General features: G+C 43.1%; 1 protein-coding gene across 8 annotated transcripts in view; it reads left to right on the top strand.

Moving 5' to 3' along the window:
* Window positions 1-16799, top strand: part of ADGRG2 (adhesion G protein-coupled receptor G2) — a 124676-nt gene that overhangs the window by 87998 nt on the left and 19879 nt on the right. For 6 of the 8 annotated variants that reach the window (XM_035000476.1, XM_035000472.1, XM_035000465.1 and 3 more), the window contains 7 exons: window positions 968-1020; window positions 1866-1924; window positions 5218-5257; window positions 5775-5812; window positions 7066-7160; window positions 7708-7774; window positions 14087-14475. In XM_035000476.1, coding sequence (XP_034856367.1) covers window positions 968-1020; window positions 1866-1924; window positions 5218-5257; window positions 5775-5812; window positions 7066-7160; window positions 7708-7774; window positions 14087-14475 — 741 coding nt within the window. The remainder of the gene's footprint in view (window positions 1-967; window positions 1021-1865; window positions 1925-5217; window positions 5258-5774; window positions 5813-7065; window positions 7161-7707; window positions 7775-14086; window positions 14476-16799) is intronic. The other 2 variants (XM_035000461.1, XM_035000443.1) reach the window with 1 other exon arrangement.

Genomic DNA, 16799 nt, shown 5'->3' with positions numbered 1-16799 from the left:
TTAAAAAAAAAAAAAAAGAGGCCGGTTTTCTGTCTCTGTAGATTATGAAGTGCACACAGTGTGCTTCTGTTAAGCAGTCTCTATTTTCTTTCTTTCTGATCGAGTTGAAGCCCCTTCAAGTATACGCTGTAGGAAACAGGTTGACTGAAATTGAGTTCTGTATTTCCCGAAGTGAGCATTTTAAGAACAGAGTTTTCTGGCATTTTGGGGATGAAAGCCACAATGAGTTGTTCAACTGAAGAAAAGATTCTCCCTGCAGACTATTCAGGTTTCAAAAGCAAAATCTTAACTTTGTTCCTAGCGGGGAGATTGCACTTGGTCGCTATATTTTAAAAAGAAAAAAAAGAAAAACCCAAATGGCAAGGAATAAATAGACTCTCATAAGGCTGCTTAATTTCTGAGAAACACTTTTTCTCTCCCTCCTTTATGTATGTAACTGCAACTAGAAAACCCCAAAAGATTTTTTTTAAAGATTTTCTTTTATTCATTTGAGACAGAGAAACAGAGAGAGCACGAGCACAAGGGGGGCAGAGAAGAGGATCCCAGGACCCTGGGATCATGACCTGAGCTGAAGGCAGACGCTTAGCCTACTGAGCCACACAGGCGCCCCCCAAAAAGATTTTTAATGTTAGAGCCAGTTCCTCGAGTTAGCATCTTTATGGGAAAAAAGGTCTGATGAGCAGCATGTAGGATTAAAATTTCTTGACAAGGAGGCAAGTTTTTTCTCTTTCCGCATTCCCACGTAGAATTTATGGTTCGCATTTTCTGAAAATTGTATTGGTGGTCATTGAGTACCATTCTGATAGAAAAGACAGTAAATGTGAGTAACTGCAAAGAATTTGATGAAACCATTTATTTTATAAATTTGATTATTCATTATTAATCTGATAATCTTTTCCTGTGTTGTATTAATCCACATGCTCTAAGGATGCAAGTCTCAAATTTTGTTTTGCAAATTTATTTTTAGCATTTTTTAGAGGTGAGATAATGTTTCCATATGAAGAAAGCAATGTTACCCAGGTAGGTTTTAAAGATTTTTTTTAATTGCAATCTTAAAAAGGAAGTGCTTGTGCGTTTAAAGATTTGTTTAAGGCTCAGATTATTCATGGTATTCGGCATATTTACTTTTATGACCAAATTTAAATAAAATAAGTGTTGTCGAATCACTAGCTTTTTAAGAGGGTTTGACTTCATAATAATCACGGTACTTTGTTAATAGGCATATTTCAGTTGTCACTAAACTTGCTGCTGAATGTTCATACGGTGGAATCCTAGTGCCTTTAAAACTTTTTAAATTATATTAGAAACTTCTAGCAATAAGAAATATATTGAATCTAAGAGTAGTCTTATGAATCTGATCCTGTTCCACCTCATGGGGGATTCAGATGCAGTAGAGTCAGACTTCCCATGACCTAGCCTGGTTCAGAGGATCCCGGCTAAATGTGGTTTGTTCTTCCAGTGACTATTTCCTGAGCACCTACTAGGTGCCAGGCGAGGAGCAAGGTGCTACAAATGAAGTGAAGGCTGCTACCAAGTTCCCTCTTTACACTGGGGTCTTAAGTCTGAGACCTTTCACGTGCAGAGCTTTAATCGTATTCTTTTCGGGGAACCCTTGGAATAATGAAATTAATTAGCACATTAGACTTGCTGATTCAGAATATTTTTTAAAGGAAATATAAAAACAAAAAGTAGCTCAGTTAATATGGATTTGATCGTTGGCTAGATAATACTCCATACCGTTGGCATTCAGTCTTTGGGGTGTAGTTCTTTGGGTGGCCAAGGAAACTGAAGAACAACTTCTTGTTAGAGAGTGTAAAAAAACCACAACAATATTTGTGATATTCTTAATGATTTTGTACTCCTAGCAGAATCAAAATACGACTAATGACACCTTATCTGGAGTCCTGTCTCTAAGGGAATCAAAGTGAGTAATCTACTGCTTGATTTAAAAGTTAAGACGTCAACTATGGAAAGGTACTTATTGAGCTATCTTTACTTTTGGAAACTGAGAGTAGGAAATAGACCCAAAGCTTATAAAAATTTGGTTTGTGAGTTCTTAGCTAATAGACAGTAGTTACCTGTCATCAGCTAATAGCCCTGTGAGGCTGTTCGCTTTGATGCTCTGTAGGTATGTAAGAGGTCAGTCTGAATTGGTATTTGAGCTTTAGTACGATTTGGTAGCCAGAAAGGTTGGAAGAAGAGTTCAAGGTGGGATGCCATGTATTCCATTTGTTCATGCTTTCATGAAGCATCGGTCGTTCAAAAGTCAGAGAGAAGTCTTTGTGAAGTAGGTACCAGCTTCCAGGGACAAGCATGGACAATGAGAAATACATTACAAGTATAGATGCTCCCAGTCAGACACAAGGCCAAAATGTCAGGCTAGGCCCGGAGTTAGTCTTACCTGAGTGTCACCGGGAGGGGAAACGTCACGTCTTCATCCTCCTGCAAGGAAGCAGCATCAGAGATAAAATCCATCTACTCTCAATCTTGCTACTACCCCTCAAAGGAGATTTTCATCAACTTTTGAACCAAATCCAAAAGCTCCGGGGGGAGTATCTGTGATGACATTGAAGAAAAAAAACCTTTCCTAGGTCAAAACAAGGGACATCTGGGTGGCTCAGTCGGTTAAGCGTCTGCCCTCAGCTCAGGTCATAATCCCAGGGTCCTGGGATCGAGCCCCACATCGGGCTCCCTGCTCAGCGGGGAGCCTGCTTCTCCCTCTGCCTGCCGCTCCCTCTGCTTGTGCTCTCTCTGTCTCTCTGTCTCTCTCTGACGAATAAATAAAATCTTTAAAAACAAAACAAAACTCTTCTTAAGGGTCATCCTTTCAATTAGCATTTTGACCTGGCTGCTTCTGCTGAGTCAGCAATGCATAGGTGGAGGGGAACCTTAGGATTCCACCTGGGGGATATCAAACATCTCTAGGGCTCCCCTGAGTGAGTGTGTAGCAGCAAACAGTTAAACTAATGAGAACTGGGATGGACAGGAGCGGTATTTCTATCCTTTATGCCTATTTTTTGAACTCCTGATAAAAATGTAGCTTTCCCAGCTATTCAAAGTATATGTGTGAAATAAAAAGCAGAAGATATCAGTGTCCTAGAAGTATCTTAAACTTTAGATGGGAAACAATATTGATAAGATACATTTTTTAATTTTTTAAAATTTTTAAAAAAGATTTTATTTATTTTATTTGAGAGAGAGAGAGAGAGAGCATGAGAAGGAGGGGGATCAGAGGGAGAAGCAGACTCCCCGCTGAGCGGGAAGCCTGATGCAGGGCTCGATCCTGGGACTCTGGGATCATGACCTGAGCTGAAGGCAGACACTTAACTGACTGAGCCACCCAGGCGCCCCAAGATACATTTTTTTAAACTCACAAATTAATAAATAGAACAGAAATTCACATACTTGTAATTCATCTTAATTACTAGACTTGAAATATAGGAGTTCATTTACAGCCATGAAGCATTTGTTGAGCACCTACTATGTGTTTGGCCTTGGGGATAAACCCAACTCTCAGGATGGAAAACTGGCTCTAGAACAATGGTTCTCTACCCTGGCTGCATATTAAAATCACCTGGGGAGCTTTTAAAAATCCTGATGTCCAGGGCGCCTGGGTGGCTCAGTTGGTTAAGTGACTGCCTTCGGCTCAGGTCATGATCCTGGAGTCCCGGGATCGAGTCCCGCATCGGGCTCCCTGCTCGGCAGGGAGTCTGCTTCTCCCTCTAACCCTCCCCCCTCTCATGTACTCTCTCTCATTCTCTCTCTCTCAAATAAATAAATAAAATCTTTAAAAAAAAAAAATCCTGATGTCCAGGCACACTCTGTAACAATTAGATCAGTATTTGGGGGCTGGGACACAGACGTTGGTATTTTTGAATGCCCCCCTGATGGTTCCAGCATGAGGCCAGTTTTTAGAACCAGGAGTCTAGAGTCTGGTAGGATAGACCTAGGATGCAAACAAATAACGATACAGTAGAATCCCTACAATAAATGTGACATATTTAGGGTTCCAAAGGATGTTCTACATATCTAAATATAGAGCAGGCAGAGTGGTTGGACTTGGACCCAGGGGCCAGGGAGACCCCCAGAAAGGTAACCTCTGAGCACAGTTAAGAAGGAGCAGCTTCTGCCAGCTAGAAAAGCTAGCTGACTACTTACTGTTGCCACAATCCTTCTCTTCTTTCCTCCAGACCTTCCCTGGAACCACCTAGAACTATTGCCCATCCCTTGGAGCTGGGTTTCTCAGCCTCGGCACTATTGACATTTTGGACCTGATAGTTCTCTATTATGCAGGGCTGTGTTTGCACTGTAGGATGTGTAACAGATCCCTGACCTCTATCCACTAGATGCCAGTAACACCCAGCCCCCAATTGTGACAATCAAAAACATCTCCAGATATTGCCCAATGTCCCCTGGGGGACAGAGTCCGTCCCCCCACCCCAGTTGAGAACGATTGCCCTAGAGTGAATTCTTTATTTTATTTTTTAAAATTTTATTTATTTGAGGGAGAGGGGCAGAGGGAGGGAGAAGCAGGCTCCCCACTGAGCAGGGAGCCTGACACAGCCCATCCCAGGAGTCTGAGATCATGACCTTAGCTGAAGGCAGACACTTAATCTACTGAGCCACCCAGGCGCCCCTAGAGTGAATACTTTCACTAGATTTCTTTTATCTTAACTTCCCGTGAAGCTCTTCCACATTGAAGAAATAAAAGTGTTGTTTGAGTGGGATTGGAGAGGAATGAGGGAAATTCTGGAAGAAGAGTGATGAGGAAGGGAAGGGGGGCTAGAGAGTGCTAGAGGGCAGGTGGGGTCAGGTGGAGAGGAAGTGAGGAAGAAATCAGGGGTGCAAGGCCCCCATGGCGAGTGGTGGACTCCTCTCAGAAATTTCACCTCAGGCCAGCTCTTCCTTGGGCCCTCTGCCAGAAGAAGCTGCCTGGGAGTTGCAGGAGCCTAATGAGTAACAAGATTGTTCAACCATAATTTATATCTTGCTGTTGGCTAGAACTGATAGAGCTTCTGTCTGGTTAGTTTCCCTTGTCATATAAATAATTTATTTTTCTCACATAGGAATCTCTTAGTATGCCCAGTGTTTCTTCAAAGTAAACACTGGAAGCAATAAATACCATAGGCTTAGTTTAATTGCTAAAAATCTAACTTGTTTTGAATTTAACATCACCAGTGATCTCCTTCATGTCAATTTCTCTCGTTTTATTAACAGACGATCAGAGCTAAACAAAGCCCTGCAAACCTTAAGTGAGGTAATCATAGTACATCCTATACCTTGTTTATCATTACTGTTTCTATTTGGGGGAAAGCGTGGAGTTCTGTGTTCCTGAGGAGAAATGTATTCAAACTTCCCCAAATCTGTCATATAAAAGATTGAATAAACTAGTTCCTTTATTCCAGAAGTCAGAACTGGATGGATCCAGAGTCAGAACTGGATATCACAGTGGAATGCTGTTACAAGGGGATAGATTTTCCTTCATGTAAAACCAAACATTTCTTAAAATGAGGGCTCCAGAATGAGCTCCCTTGTCTGGTAGCGAGTTCTCAACAGTAGCAGGATGCAAGCAGAGACTGTCCCCCCCGCCCCCCGCCCGAGTAGCTTTGATGATACTTGATGATACATCAGGAATCTGATAGCAATGTGAATTGGATGATCCCTAGGGGTTATTGTGATTCTGAGATTCTATGAGGCTGTGATAAGTCCTAGGTTGTTTTGTCTGACATTCTCAACTGTCAAAGGAACCTATATATATATATTTTTTGTTTCAGACTTATTTTACCGTGTGTGCCACAGCAGAGGCCCAAAGGTCAGTCATTTTTAATACTTTTATCCATATTATTTCGTTACTCATGAGAAAAAAAGTCTTAGGTTGAGGGGTCTTAGGTTGCAAATTCTAATGTGTTCCTCTAAAATAAATACATATTCATGACATTTTGGATATATGTTTTTATCCTCTGAAACATGCATCCCTCTGCCACGTCCCTCTTCCCGTTTCTTTGTGAATCACAGATGGGTGGGTGGGACTGGGCCATTTGCCTCTGGTGCGGTGACAGTAAGGACTATCAGTGTCCTTAGCCCCAAAGGCCACCAATATAACCAAGAAATGGCTCCCAGTGGTCCAATCTAGTGAAGGCCAGACAGAGAAGAAGGAACATAATATGGTGCTTGGGAGAAGGAGAGAGGGGAGGAAAAGATGGGAAAGAAAGAGAAAAGAAGAAATTAAAAAGTGTGCAGGGGTGCATCAGAGATTGCCCGACAGTTATTTGAGGTTGCACAGATGATCATTTTAAATTGTGTCCATCGGCTGTCTTGGCTGCATAAGCGAACGACTTACATAGGTCAGTAATCTCGTCACCTAAATCCTGAGCATTCTGAGAGAGTACAAGTCCTAGAAAATGATGGTTTCTGCTCATCAGGCTATTCATTGGTACAAATACTGGCAATTCTTCATGAAATTGTAGATTGAATCCCTATCCACTATATATATTTAGTTCATTTCACTTAACCACTTTTGGTTATTTGCAACATTAATATTTTTTCACGTAAATCAAGACTAAAGTAAAAAATAATAATAATAATAAGCGATAATGTCTTAAATTGCTAATTACCTGATAATCTAGATGGAATTGCCAGAGGGGTTTTGGATTTAAGAGACCTCGATGTTCATCCAGGCTGGTAGGTGACAGGGCTGCCATGGTGGAAATTCGAATGCCTACAGACACCAGGCTATTAGCCAGCTGCGGGTAAGACTCTCGATGTTAAGATGCTTGTCTTTGCAAACAAGTTGCACCCCCGCCAGTTCATAGTTCCCGCAGGCAAAATGAATCAGCAGTTGTGTGTGGTCACAGGGTCTCTGGTTTGCAACCTCTGCGACTGTAAACCTCTATAAATGTCTCATGGTTGAAAGTCGTGGGTGGTCACAAGCTTATTGGGCTGTCCCTCCAAGCTCACAGCATCAGTGTCTCCTTTCCTCACTCCCAAGTTTGAAAAAGCATTTACAAATATGTAGGTAGGTTTCCAGTTTAGTAACATTCTGGTTATATATATTTCTCTTTACAGCACATTAAATTGTACATTCACAATAAAAATGAATAAAACAATGAACATATGTGCTGCAATGGTTGCTTTGAGAAGAGTAAAGATTCAACCGATGGGTAAGTTGTCTCTATCTTCACTGCTGTGTTCTTTTTCACATGACTTTGATGTGTTCTTTTTAAAACTGAAAATATAATCAATAAATTTAAGTATGTGATAGCTTTCTGTTTTGACTCTTGGACAGCTTTTAGAGGGCTCTAAAATGTGATTTTTTCCCCCCACTTTCTCAATAAAGTTTCAGTATACTGTATTTGAAAACAAGATAGGAAAAAAACCTACTGAGAGAGGGGGACTTCTATATGGAGTGTTTGATCCATTGCTGCGGAATGTACTTACTTCGGAATTCTTAGGAGCTGTTGAAGAGCAATTGATATTGCATGCATATAACTTCCCCCAAATTATTCACTCAATAAATATTTCTGAGCACCTATTATGTATGTATGATTGTCAATATAATAGTATCCAGTTTTATTTTATCACCTATTTTAGACAGATGCTTTTTAAAATGCATCCAGTGTAGGAACCATAATACTCGATGGATCTGAGCTTCTGCCTTGCCTTATTCTTGACCATGTATTTTCTTCTTTCTTTTACTGTTGTCTCCAGAACGGTGCTGCTGTTCTGTCAGGATACCATGCCCTTCCTCCCCGGAAGAGTTAGGAAAACTGCAGTGGTATGTAGCATCCAGGCTGACATTTTTCCTAAAAGCAATAATGATGATAATAATAATAATAATAATATTTAATCACCATGCTGGCTAAGGAATTTTGGAATTTTGACAGTGAAGAAGGGCTTTCAATTTTAGAGGAAATGCAGTTTTCTGTTGTATCAAGTTTCCATGTGGACCATTACTTTGAAATAATGGTTTGTAGTCTTGGTTGCATATCAAAATCACCTGGGGAGTATTAGAAATATTCTGGCCCTCTTCCCCTCCACCCCTGCCCCTGCCTCACCAACTGAATGTCATCATATTTTTAAATTTTTCCAGTGTGGTAGTTGAGAAAGAGTATCTCAGTGGTATTTTAATTTGCACTTCTGAGGTCTGTTTGAACAATTTTTCATGTATTTGGGGGTCATTTTTGTATTTTTCTTGTTAATTGTGCGTTCATGTCTTTCCCACTTTTTCTACTGGATATCTGATCTTTTTTTTTTTTAAGATTTTATTTATTAGAGAGAGCGCATGTGCACACAAGTAGGTAGAGTGGCTGGCAGAGGGAGAGGGAGAAGCGGGCTTCCTGTGGAGTGGGGAGCCCGATGTGGGGCTCGATTCCAGGACCCCGAGGTCATGACCTGAGCCGAAGGTAAAGGCTTAACCGACTGAGCCACCCAGGTGCCCCTGATCAGTTTTTTTTTTAAGATTTTATTTATTTGGGGTGCCTGGGTGGCTCAATCGTTAAGTGTCTGCCTTCGGCTCAGGTCATGGTCCCAGGATCCTGGGATCAAGCCCCACATCGGGCTCCCCGCTCAGCAGGAAGCCTGCTTCTCCCTCTCCTACTCCCCCTGCTTGTGTTCCCTCTCTTGCTGTTTCTCTCTCTGTCAAATAAAGAAATAAAATCTTTAAAAAAAAAAAAAGATTTTATTTATTTATTCAAGAGAGAGCAGGGAGAGGAGCAGAGGGAGAATCTCCAGCAGATTCCCTGCTGAGCACAGAGCCCAACGCAGGACTCCATCTCAAGACCCTGAGAACATGACCTGAGCCGAAATCAAGAGTTGAATGCTTAACCCACTGCATCACCCAGGCACCCCTGATCACCTGATCAGTTTTTAAGAGTCCTTTATATAGTGGGGTATTAACCCTTTGCGGTATATGTTGCAAATATTTTCTCCCAGTTTGTCAGTTATCTTTTGACTTCGTGTTTTTGTCATGCAAATTAAATTTTTAAAAAAATGTAGTTAAGGGGCGCCTGGTGGCTCAGTCCGTTAAGCGTCTGCCTTCCATTCAGGCCATGATCTTGGGATCCTGGAATCCAGCCCCGCAGGCCCAGGCTCCTTGCTCAGCAGGGAGTCTGCCTCTCCCTCTGCCCCCCGCCCCCCCCCATGCATGAGGATGCGCGCACACACACTCTCTCTCTCAAATAAATAAATAAAATCTTTTAAAAAAATTGTAGTTAAATTTGCCAGTCTTTTCTTTTATTGCCTGTGGATTTGAAGTCTTAGCTAGAAAGCCTTTTCCTATACCCAGGTTGTAGGGGAATTCATCCTTGAGTTTTTCTAGTAATTATATGGTTTCTTTCTTTTTTTTTTTTTTTTACATTAAATCCACTTGGAATTTATTCTTGTGTGTGGGGCAAGGTATGGATCTAATTCAAACTTTTCAAAAATGTCTAGCCGGGGGTTCCACACCATTTATTAAAAAGTCTATCTTTTCCTCAGTGATTTGAGAAGCCATCTTTGGAATATGTTAAATGTTGATAGCTATTTGGTCCCAATTCCAGACATTAGATGCTAACATTGAGGGAAGCTGAGTGAGGGATATAGGGAACTCTGTGTTATTTTTGCAGGGTTTCTGTAAGCCTAAAATTAATTCCATTGAAGAATTTTTTGAGAATCCTGATTTCCAGTCTCCCACCCTCAGTGATTCTGATTTAATTGGTCTGGAACACAGCCTAGGCATTAAGGGTTTTAAAAGCCCTCTTGGCGATTCTAATGTGCAACCAATGTTGAGAATGACTGCCTTAAACTCAGCACCAAAATGGAGGGAAGCTGGGAGGCAGATGATCCCAAAGTCATGGATGACGTGATCACAGGTGTATACAAATATACATAGAAAAAACTAGGAAGTGAATGAATGAAGGAAAATACTCACAGGGCATAGGTGATATTTTGTTTACTATTCCTTTTTTTTTCTTTGCAGCATTTTCAATACTTTATTACAATCAGATAAAATTTGTATTTGAACAAAAGGACATACATTTTTTTTTCAAGATTTTATTTATTAATTTGACAGAGAGAGACACAGCAAGAGAGGGAACACAAGCAGGGGGAGCGGAAGAGGGAGAAGCAGGCTTCCTGCTGAGCAGGGAGCCCTATGCGGGGCTCGATCCCAAGACCCTGGGACCATGACCTTAGCCGAAGGCAGACGCCTAATGACTGAGCCACCCAGGCGCCCCAGGACATACATTTTTCAATGTAAAGCTTCTCATATGGGAACAAAAGGCTAGCTGTAGCCTGTCTGCCCTGTGTGGGCTGTATTTCTGGGATATATTAAAACATTGGACCTCGAGGAATAGCTAAAGGACTTCAGTTTAGGATTTATAGCATTTTCTGTAATAAAAAGTGAAGAATAAGTTTTAAGCTCAACATGCTCCATTAAGCTGAAGGGTTGAGGCCCATTTGAGAGAGAGAATTTCTAGAAGTACCAGGAGCAGATGAAGAGATCATAGCTCTTGTGAGGCAGCCCCACAGACCTCTGCTGCCTGCCCATTCAAAGAGCTGTGAGGACGAAGCGGCGGGACACAGAAAAGCGGGCAGAATATGAGCTCATTGTCTGGCTCGGGCTCTGTCATCAGCTAGCTGTGTATCCAGCTGTTGATTCTTTATCAATAGAAATAAGCCTCAGGTTCCTCCTCTGTAAAATAGGAAGTGAGCCCTATCAGCACTTCTCAGACATTACTGTGCATATCAGCCACACAGGGTCTGGTTAAAATTCTGATCCAGGAGGTCTGGGAAAGACCTGAGCTGCTGCCTTTCTACCAGGTGAAGCCAGTGCTCCTCGTTCATGGACCTCACTTTGCGCAGTGGGGTCTAGTCCACAGAGCAGTGGTTCTCAACCCTGGATGCACATTGGAATCATCTGGGGAGTTTTAAAAACACCCATACCTGCCTCCCACCCTCAGAAATGGTGATGTCATTGGTGTGGGGTGCAGTCCAGGCTTCTGGATTTTTCAGGATTCCTGGGTGGGGTGATTCTTTTTTTTTTTTTTTTTAAGATTTTATTTGTGAGAGAGTGAGAGCATGAGTAGAGGGAGAGGGGAGGGGGAGAAGCAGACTCCCCACTGAACGCAGAGCCTGACGTGGGGCTTGATCTCACAACCCTGAGGTCATGACCGGAGCCAAAGGCAGATGCTTAACTGACCGAGCCACCCAGGTGTCCTATTTTTAACTTTTTTAAAAGATTTTATTAATTTATTTGAGAGAGAGAGCATGAATCGGGGGGGAGGGGAGGAGGAGCAGAGGGAGAGGGAGAAGCAGGCTCCCCTCTGAGCAGGGAGCCCGATGCGGGGCTCGATCCCAGGATCCCAAGATCATGACCTGAGTGTACGGCAGACGCTTAACCGACTGAGCCACCCAGGTGCCCACTTCGGGCGCTTTTAAAACCTGATGTGTCAAAGTGGCCTTGGGTGCTGGAAATAATCTCTTTGGATCTGGGTGGTGATGATATAGGTGTATCCACGTATAAAAGTTCTTCAAGCTCTAAATGGAAGATTAGTACAGTCTACCGTATGGAGGCTGCTCAGTGAAGAAGCGTATTAAAACAGATACGGATGCCTGCAGCCACCCCAGAGAGTCCACTTGAGTGGGCCTGGGATGGGAGCCCCTGCACTGGTGTGCAGCGCTCGGAGGTTTCTCATGTAGAGCTGGCATTGCCCGCCACCGCTCTGCCCCTCGGCGTGCCTCTCCCGACGGATGGAGGGCTCCGAGTAGCAGAAGTGCCAAGAGTATCCGAGAGAGGGTAGCCTCTTCCCCCAGATCTAAGAAGGAAATTTAATTCAGACTTTGCAAAGCACCTCTGCTGTGACTCGGCCCGACGGATTGCTGCCGTACACAGTTCAGAGAACGGAGTCTCGGAGAACTGGGTGGATTGCCTGGAAGACTACTGAGAGCTGGAGCCTCAGCCAGGGCTTCTCAACTCATCACTTTTCCGACTGTCTGGCGCCCCTTCGTCCACACTGCCACCCTGAACCCCAGGCTGTGTAGACAAGCCTCCGGCGGGTGTCTAACCAGATTAGACTGAGGCAGCATTTCTTTTTATGGGTATGACCTGCCTCGGGTTCCTCAACCTAATATTCCTGCCTCCTCTCACCCCAGAGAAGCAATAAGGACACATTCTAGTTGGTGCTCTTAAGTCACCATCTAAAACTGGATCCATCAGAGGTTTCCCTAGGTAATAGTTTGTTGCCCCCCTCTGGTTACTCTTACCCCCCCACCCCAAGACTGGTGGATCTTGATAGTAGATGAGTTCTTCTCAACCTTGCATGCCATGAAAATATATGGGCCTGGGGGCCTCACCCCTGCACCAAGACCAACTGAAACAGATGCTGAGGAGTAGGCCACAAAAAACTCTGTATATTTTTTAAAAGTCCTCTGGGTTTTCTCATGCACGGCCTAGGTTGAGAACCACTGGGCTAAAGCAATACTGAGGGCGTAGCTGATTTACAAACTGGGGGCCCCTATGGCCCCAGCTTAATTTATTTTTTCAGTCAACGAACATTTCCGGTCACTAGGTGCCAGTTAGCATCATGCTGTGCTATAGTGGTATAAAATTGACTCAGATTCCTATGTTCATCAGTTTCACAAAAATTTAGTATTATTAACTTCAGTTCAAGATTTTCTTGAAACAAAATTCAGTAAGTCAAAGAAAAAAAAAAAGGCAGTGCGATTTACCTATTCCAGCCAATATCACACTGCATGTGAGTGAGCTAAATTTGAGGTTTCATGGAAAAGAAAGGCTTACTTGTGACTCACGAAGACCAGTATGAGAATTTGCTGAAATAAAAAATTCCATTATCCAAATCAATAATAATGATTTTTGCACATTTTTCTAATATGGATCAATACACAGAAGATTGTAAATGTAATTGACAGAATTATGTACTTTGCAAATACTACAGGAAAAATCTGAAGAACATTTTATGATTATTGATAAATTTAGAGCTGCTTTTCAATTTATGCCATACCCTTTTGTACCCCATGTTAATACTGAGTTGACATAAGAGTTTGTGAATCTGGGGTGCCCGGGTGGCTCAGTCGGTTAAGCATCTGCCTTCGGCTCAGGTCATGATCCCAGGGTCCTGGGATCGAGCCCCACATCGGGCTCCCTGCTCAGCGGGAAGCCTGCTTCTCCCTCTCTCACTCTCCCTGCCTGTGTTCCCTCTCTCGCTGTCTCTCTCTCTGTCAAATGAATAAATAAAATCTTGGGAAAAAAAAGAGTTTGTGAATCTGTTATGGACAGATACAGTTTTGAAATGGATATGCTTTTGCTTCAAAGTAAAATCAATTGTTCTAAAAATGATGAGCCAGTTTTTTAATGCAGATTCGAATATTCAAGGAAAATGATATTTTGGTATTTAAGTTTTTAGAAGAATTTTTTTTAACGATTTTATTTATTTGATAGAGAGCACAAGCAGGGGGAGCAGCAGAGGGAGAGGGAGAAGCAGGCTCCCCGCTGAGCAGGGAACCCAATGTGGGGCTCGATCCCAGGACCCTGGGATCATGAACTGAGCTGAAGGTAGACGTTTAACCAACTGAGCCACCCAGGCACCCAGTATTTAGAACACTTTATAGTATGTTAGGAACAGTTTGGGCGTGTGATTATACTTTTTTGAGAATACATTTTGTAAAACCTAAAAAAAAAAAATGTGAGACAGATTCCTAATATATGAAAACCAGCTAGGTGGGTAACAGCATGTAACAGCTCCCCCCCACCACCAGAAACACATAGAAGTGTTACAAGATCTCTTCAACTGAGTGATAAGTAATAAAGCACAAGAGCCTGAGAGTAGTGGTGAGTGAGTGACCCGGAACTGGCAGTTCATAAAAGAGCATCCCTCCTGGCTAATTCCTCTCCCAGGGAAGAAGTGGTGGAAGTGGGCAGGGGCAGGGGGCCAGTGGCAAGGGCACGGCAGGTGTGCAGGGCAGAGGCTGGGAGTAGCAGGTCCCTGGTGGAGCCAAGTCACCTTGGTGGTGTCGGGTGGTTGCTAGAGGAGGTGAGCCTCTCTATCACTTACTTGTGTCTCACGTGCATCTCTCTGATTCTTTCCTTTAGTGACCTGCAGGATCCTGTTGTATGTCTTGCTGGTCATCCAGATGGCTCACCATTTTCTTCTAGCAATTCCATCCCAGTTGTTCCTCGGGCCACCATTCTGTCCCAGGTCTCCAGTGCCTTCTCTTTTGCTGAACCTCTAAATCATCCACCTGTAACCCAGAGCCCTGCCTCTCCAACACGAGGGATTTACCTTCCTTCTCCCCAGCCTTCAGCTCCCCTAGCTTCCAGCTCTGCCATTGATATGCCCCCCAGTTCTGGAACTATCTTTTCCCCTATGCCCCAAACTGATCTTTCCCACACACTGCCAACTGTGAAATCCTCACTTTCCTCTCCCACCGCGTCTGCCCCTGTGAATGTCATCACGACCAGCACACCTCCTGACAAGACAGGTAAATATGAGGAGTCCCGCTGCCGCTGTTTGTTACAATCTGGCTTCCTGAATCGCAGGGGTTAGCCTGCCAAGTCAAGATATCTGTAACAAGGCCATGTTGAACCTTTCTTTTTATGATACCTGCTTGATTTCGAGAGCTTTCCTCCAGAGATTCGTAGAACATAGATGTGGCTGAGTTTGATTGTTTTGACCAAGAGAGTGGAGAAATAGCTCTGAGGCAAACATATCTCATTTTATCAAGATGAGTTATTTTACAGGTTTCTTTCTCCCACAAAAGGTTATTAGGTCACTGTTTTCAACATTCTGAAGAGGAAACTGTTGAACTTTTTTTTTTTTTAAGATTTTATTTATTTATTTGACAGAGAGAGCCACAACCAGAGAGGGAACACAAGCAGGGGGAGTGTGAGAAGGAGAAGGAGAAGCAGGCTTCCCTCCGAGCAGGGAGCCCAATGCAGGGCTCGATCCCAGGACCCCGGGACCATGACCTGAGCCGAAGGCAGACGCTTAACAAATGAGCCACCCAGGCGCTCACTGTTGAACTTTAAAAAAAAAAAAAAAAAGATTTATTTATTTATTTTAGAGAGAGAGAGAGGGAGAGAGAGAGAGTGGTGGGGAGAGGGACAGAGGGAGAGGGTGAAAAAATCTCAGATTCCCCGCTGAGCGCGGAGCCCGAAGCGGGGCTCGATCCCACCACCCTGAGATCATGACCTGAGCCGAAACCAAGAGTCGGACACTTAACCGACTGAGCCACCCAGGCGCCCCAAGGAAACTTCTGTACTGTTAAACACAGTAATTCCATTTAGAAAGATGACAAGAGAAAAATTTAGCTTTCTTGAAAACAAGTCAGTTACAGAGTGACAGAGGTGGGACTGAGCTAAGGTTGCCTTGAGGAGGGGAGACATGTTCAGAAGACCTACGTGTGGGTCTGCAGGTGTCCTCACCCGCAGTGTGATCTGGGATAAGCCATTTAGCTGACTTTAGCCTACACGACTTTAAGATGGAAATAATCACACTAGTTGCACTGGGTTTGGAATGATGGTTACAGAAGAATGCCCTGGAACCTGCAGAGGGCTCCCCACACACAAAGTAGGCTTAGGGGTAAAGAGATAAAGACAAGAGCGGAAGATGCAAGAGAGAATTCTGGATGCTTTGAAGGTTGAATTCAGTGAGTAAGAAGCAGACCTTCCTTTAAATTTGGGGGGAGTGGGAGGCAAAACCAAGTTCTTGGTGACATGAGATTGGAGCTCATGTTGTGATCTCCACCTTCTCCCCCACAGTGCAAGCATCCCCAGGAGATTGGGAGCGGCTGCCAAATGACTTGATATTTTTTTCTTTTCTTTTTTTTTTTAAGATTTTATTTATTTATTAGAGAGAGAGAGAGTGAGAGAGAGCACAAGCAGGGGGAGCGGCAGAGGGAGAGGGAGAAGCAGACTCCCCACTGAGCAAGGAGCACGATGTGGGGCTTGATCCCGGGACCCTGAGATCATGACCTGAGCCGAAGGCAGACATTTAACCTACTGAGCCACCCAGGAGCCCCATGACTTGATATTTCTTTGAATTTGCACTGCTCTCTCAATTTTTTTATATATATGGACATTTTAGACCACATTATAAAACCATTGGGGTCTTAGTTTCGAGAAGGTTCAATGGCTGATGAAGAATAAAGTAAAATTGAAGTTAGTTAGCCTGGGCCTAAAACACCCACCTTTGCAGAGCTATCCCCATTGACCATTAGAATCAACCTCACAGGCTCCCCAGAAAGGCTAGCAACATATCCCCCTGCGTCTGTGCTTCCATTTCTGGGACTCCAGTTTCAGCCAATGAGACAACAGGAGCAAAACGACATACATATAAAAGCTGTGTCAGAGTATTACCTGGTAGTGAAAAAGTAGATACAACCTAACAGTTCCACAACAGAAGAGTAATGAAATACACTAAGCCACCTCAGCATGATGACTGTTTGCAGCCCTGCATTAAGAACAGCTAGATGAAACTCGGGCATCTTTCAAGTCTTGAGTGAAAAGAAAATAACACAACAATAAATAGTTTGTACACTGTGTTTATAACAGTATGTGACACCAACATGGATGGAGATTAGAAGGGAATATGCAAAATAAAAAATAGGATGTTTAGTGGTGGAATTAAGAGACTTTTTCATTGCTAGACAGGTTTGTATCATTGTTTTCCAATTAAAAACACTATTGAAAACCAGTTTACAGCTGGCCATCTAGCTATTAATTTCATAATATTCTCTTTTTCACAAAAAGAATTTCTTGTTACCCATGTAAAGTCCTGTACACATGATATAAATTAGATACAAGT

The sequence above is a fragment of the Mirounga leonina genome, unplaced genomic scaffold (genome assembly GCF_011800145.1).
Source record: "Mirounga leonina isolate KUSES-001 unplaced genomic scaffold, KU_Mleo_1.0 Mir_101595, whole genome shotgun sequence".
NCBI classification, from domain to species: domain Eukaryota; kingdom Metazoa; phylum Chordata; class Mammalia; order Carnivora; family Phocidae; genus Mirounga; species Mirounga leonina.
The sequence above is the reverse complement of the archived record's forward strand: the minus strand, read 5'-3'. Positions and strand labels throughout refer to the sequence as shown.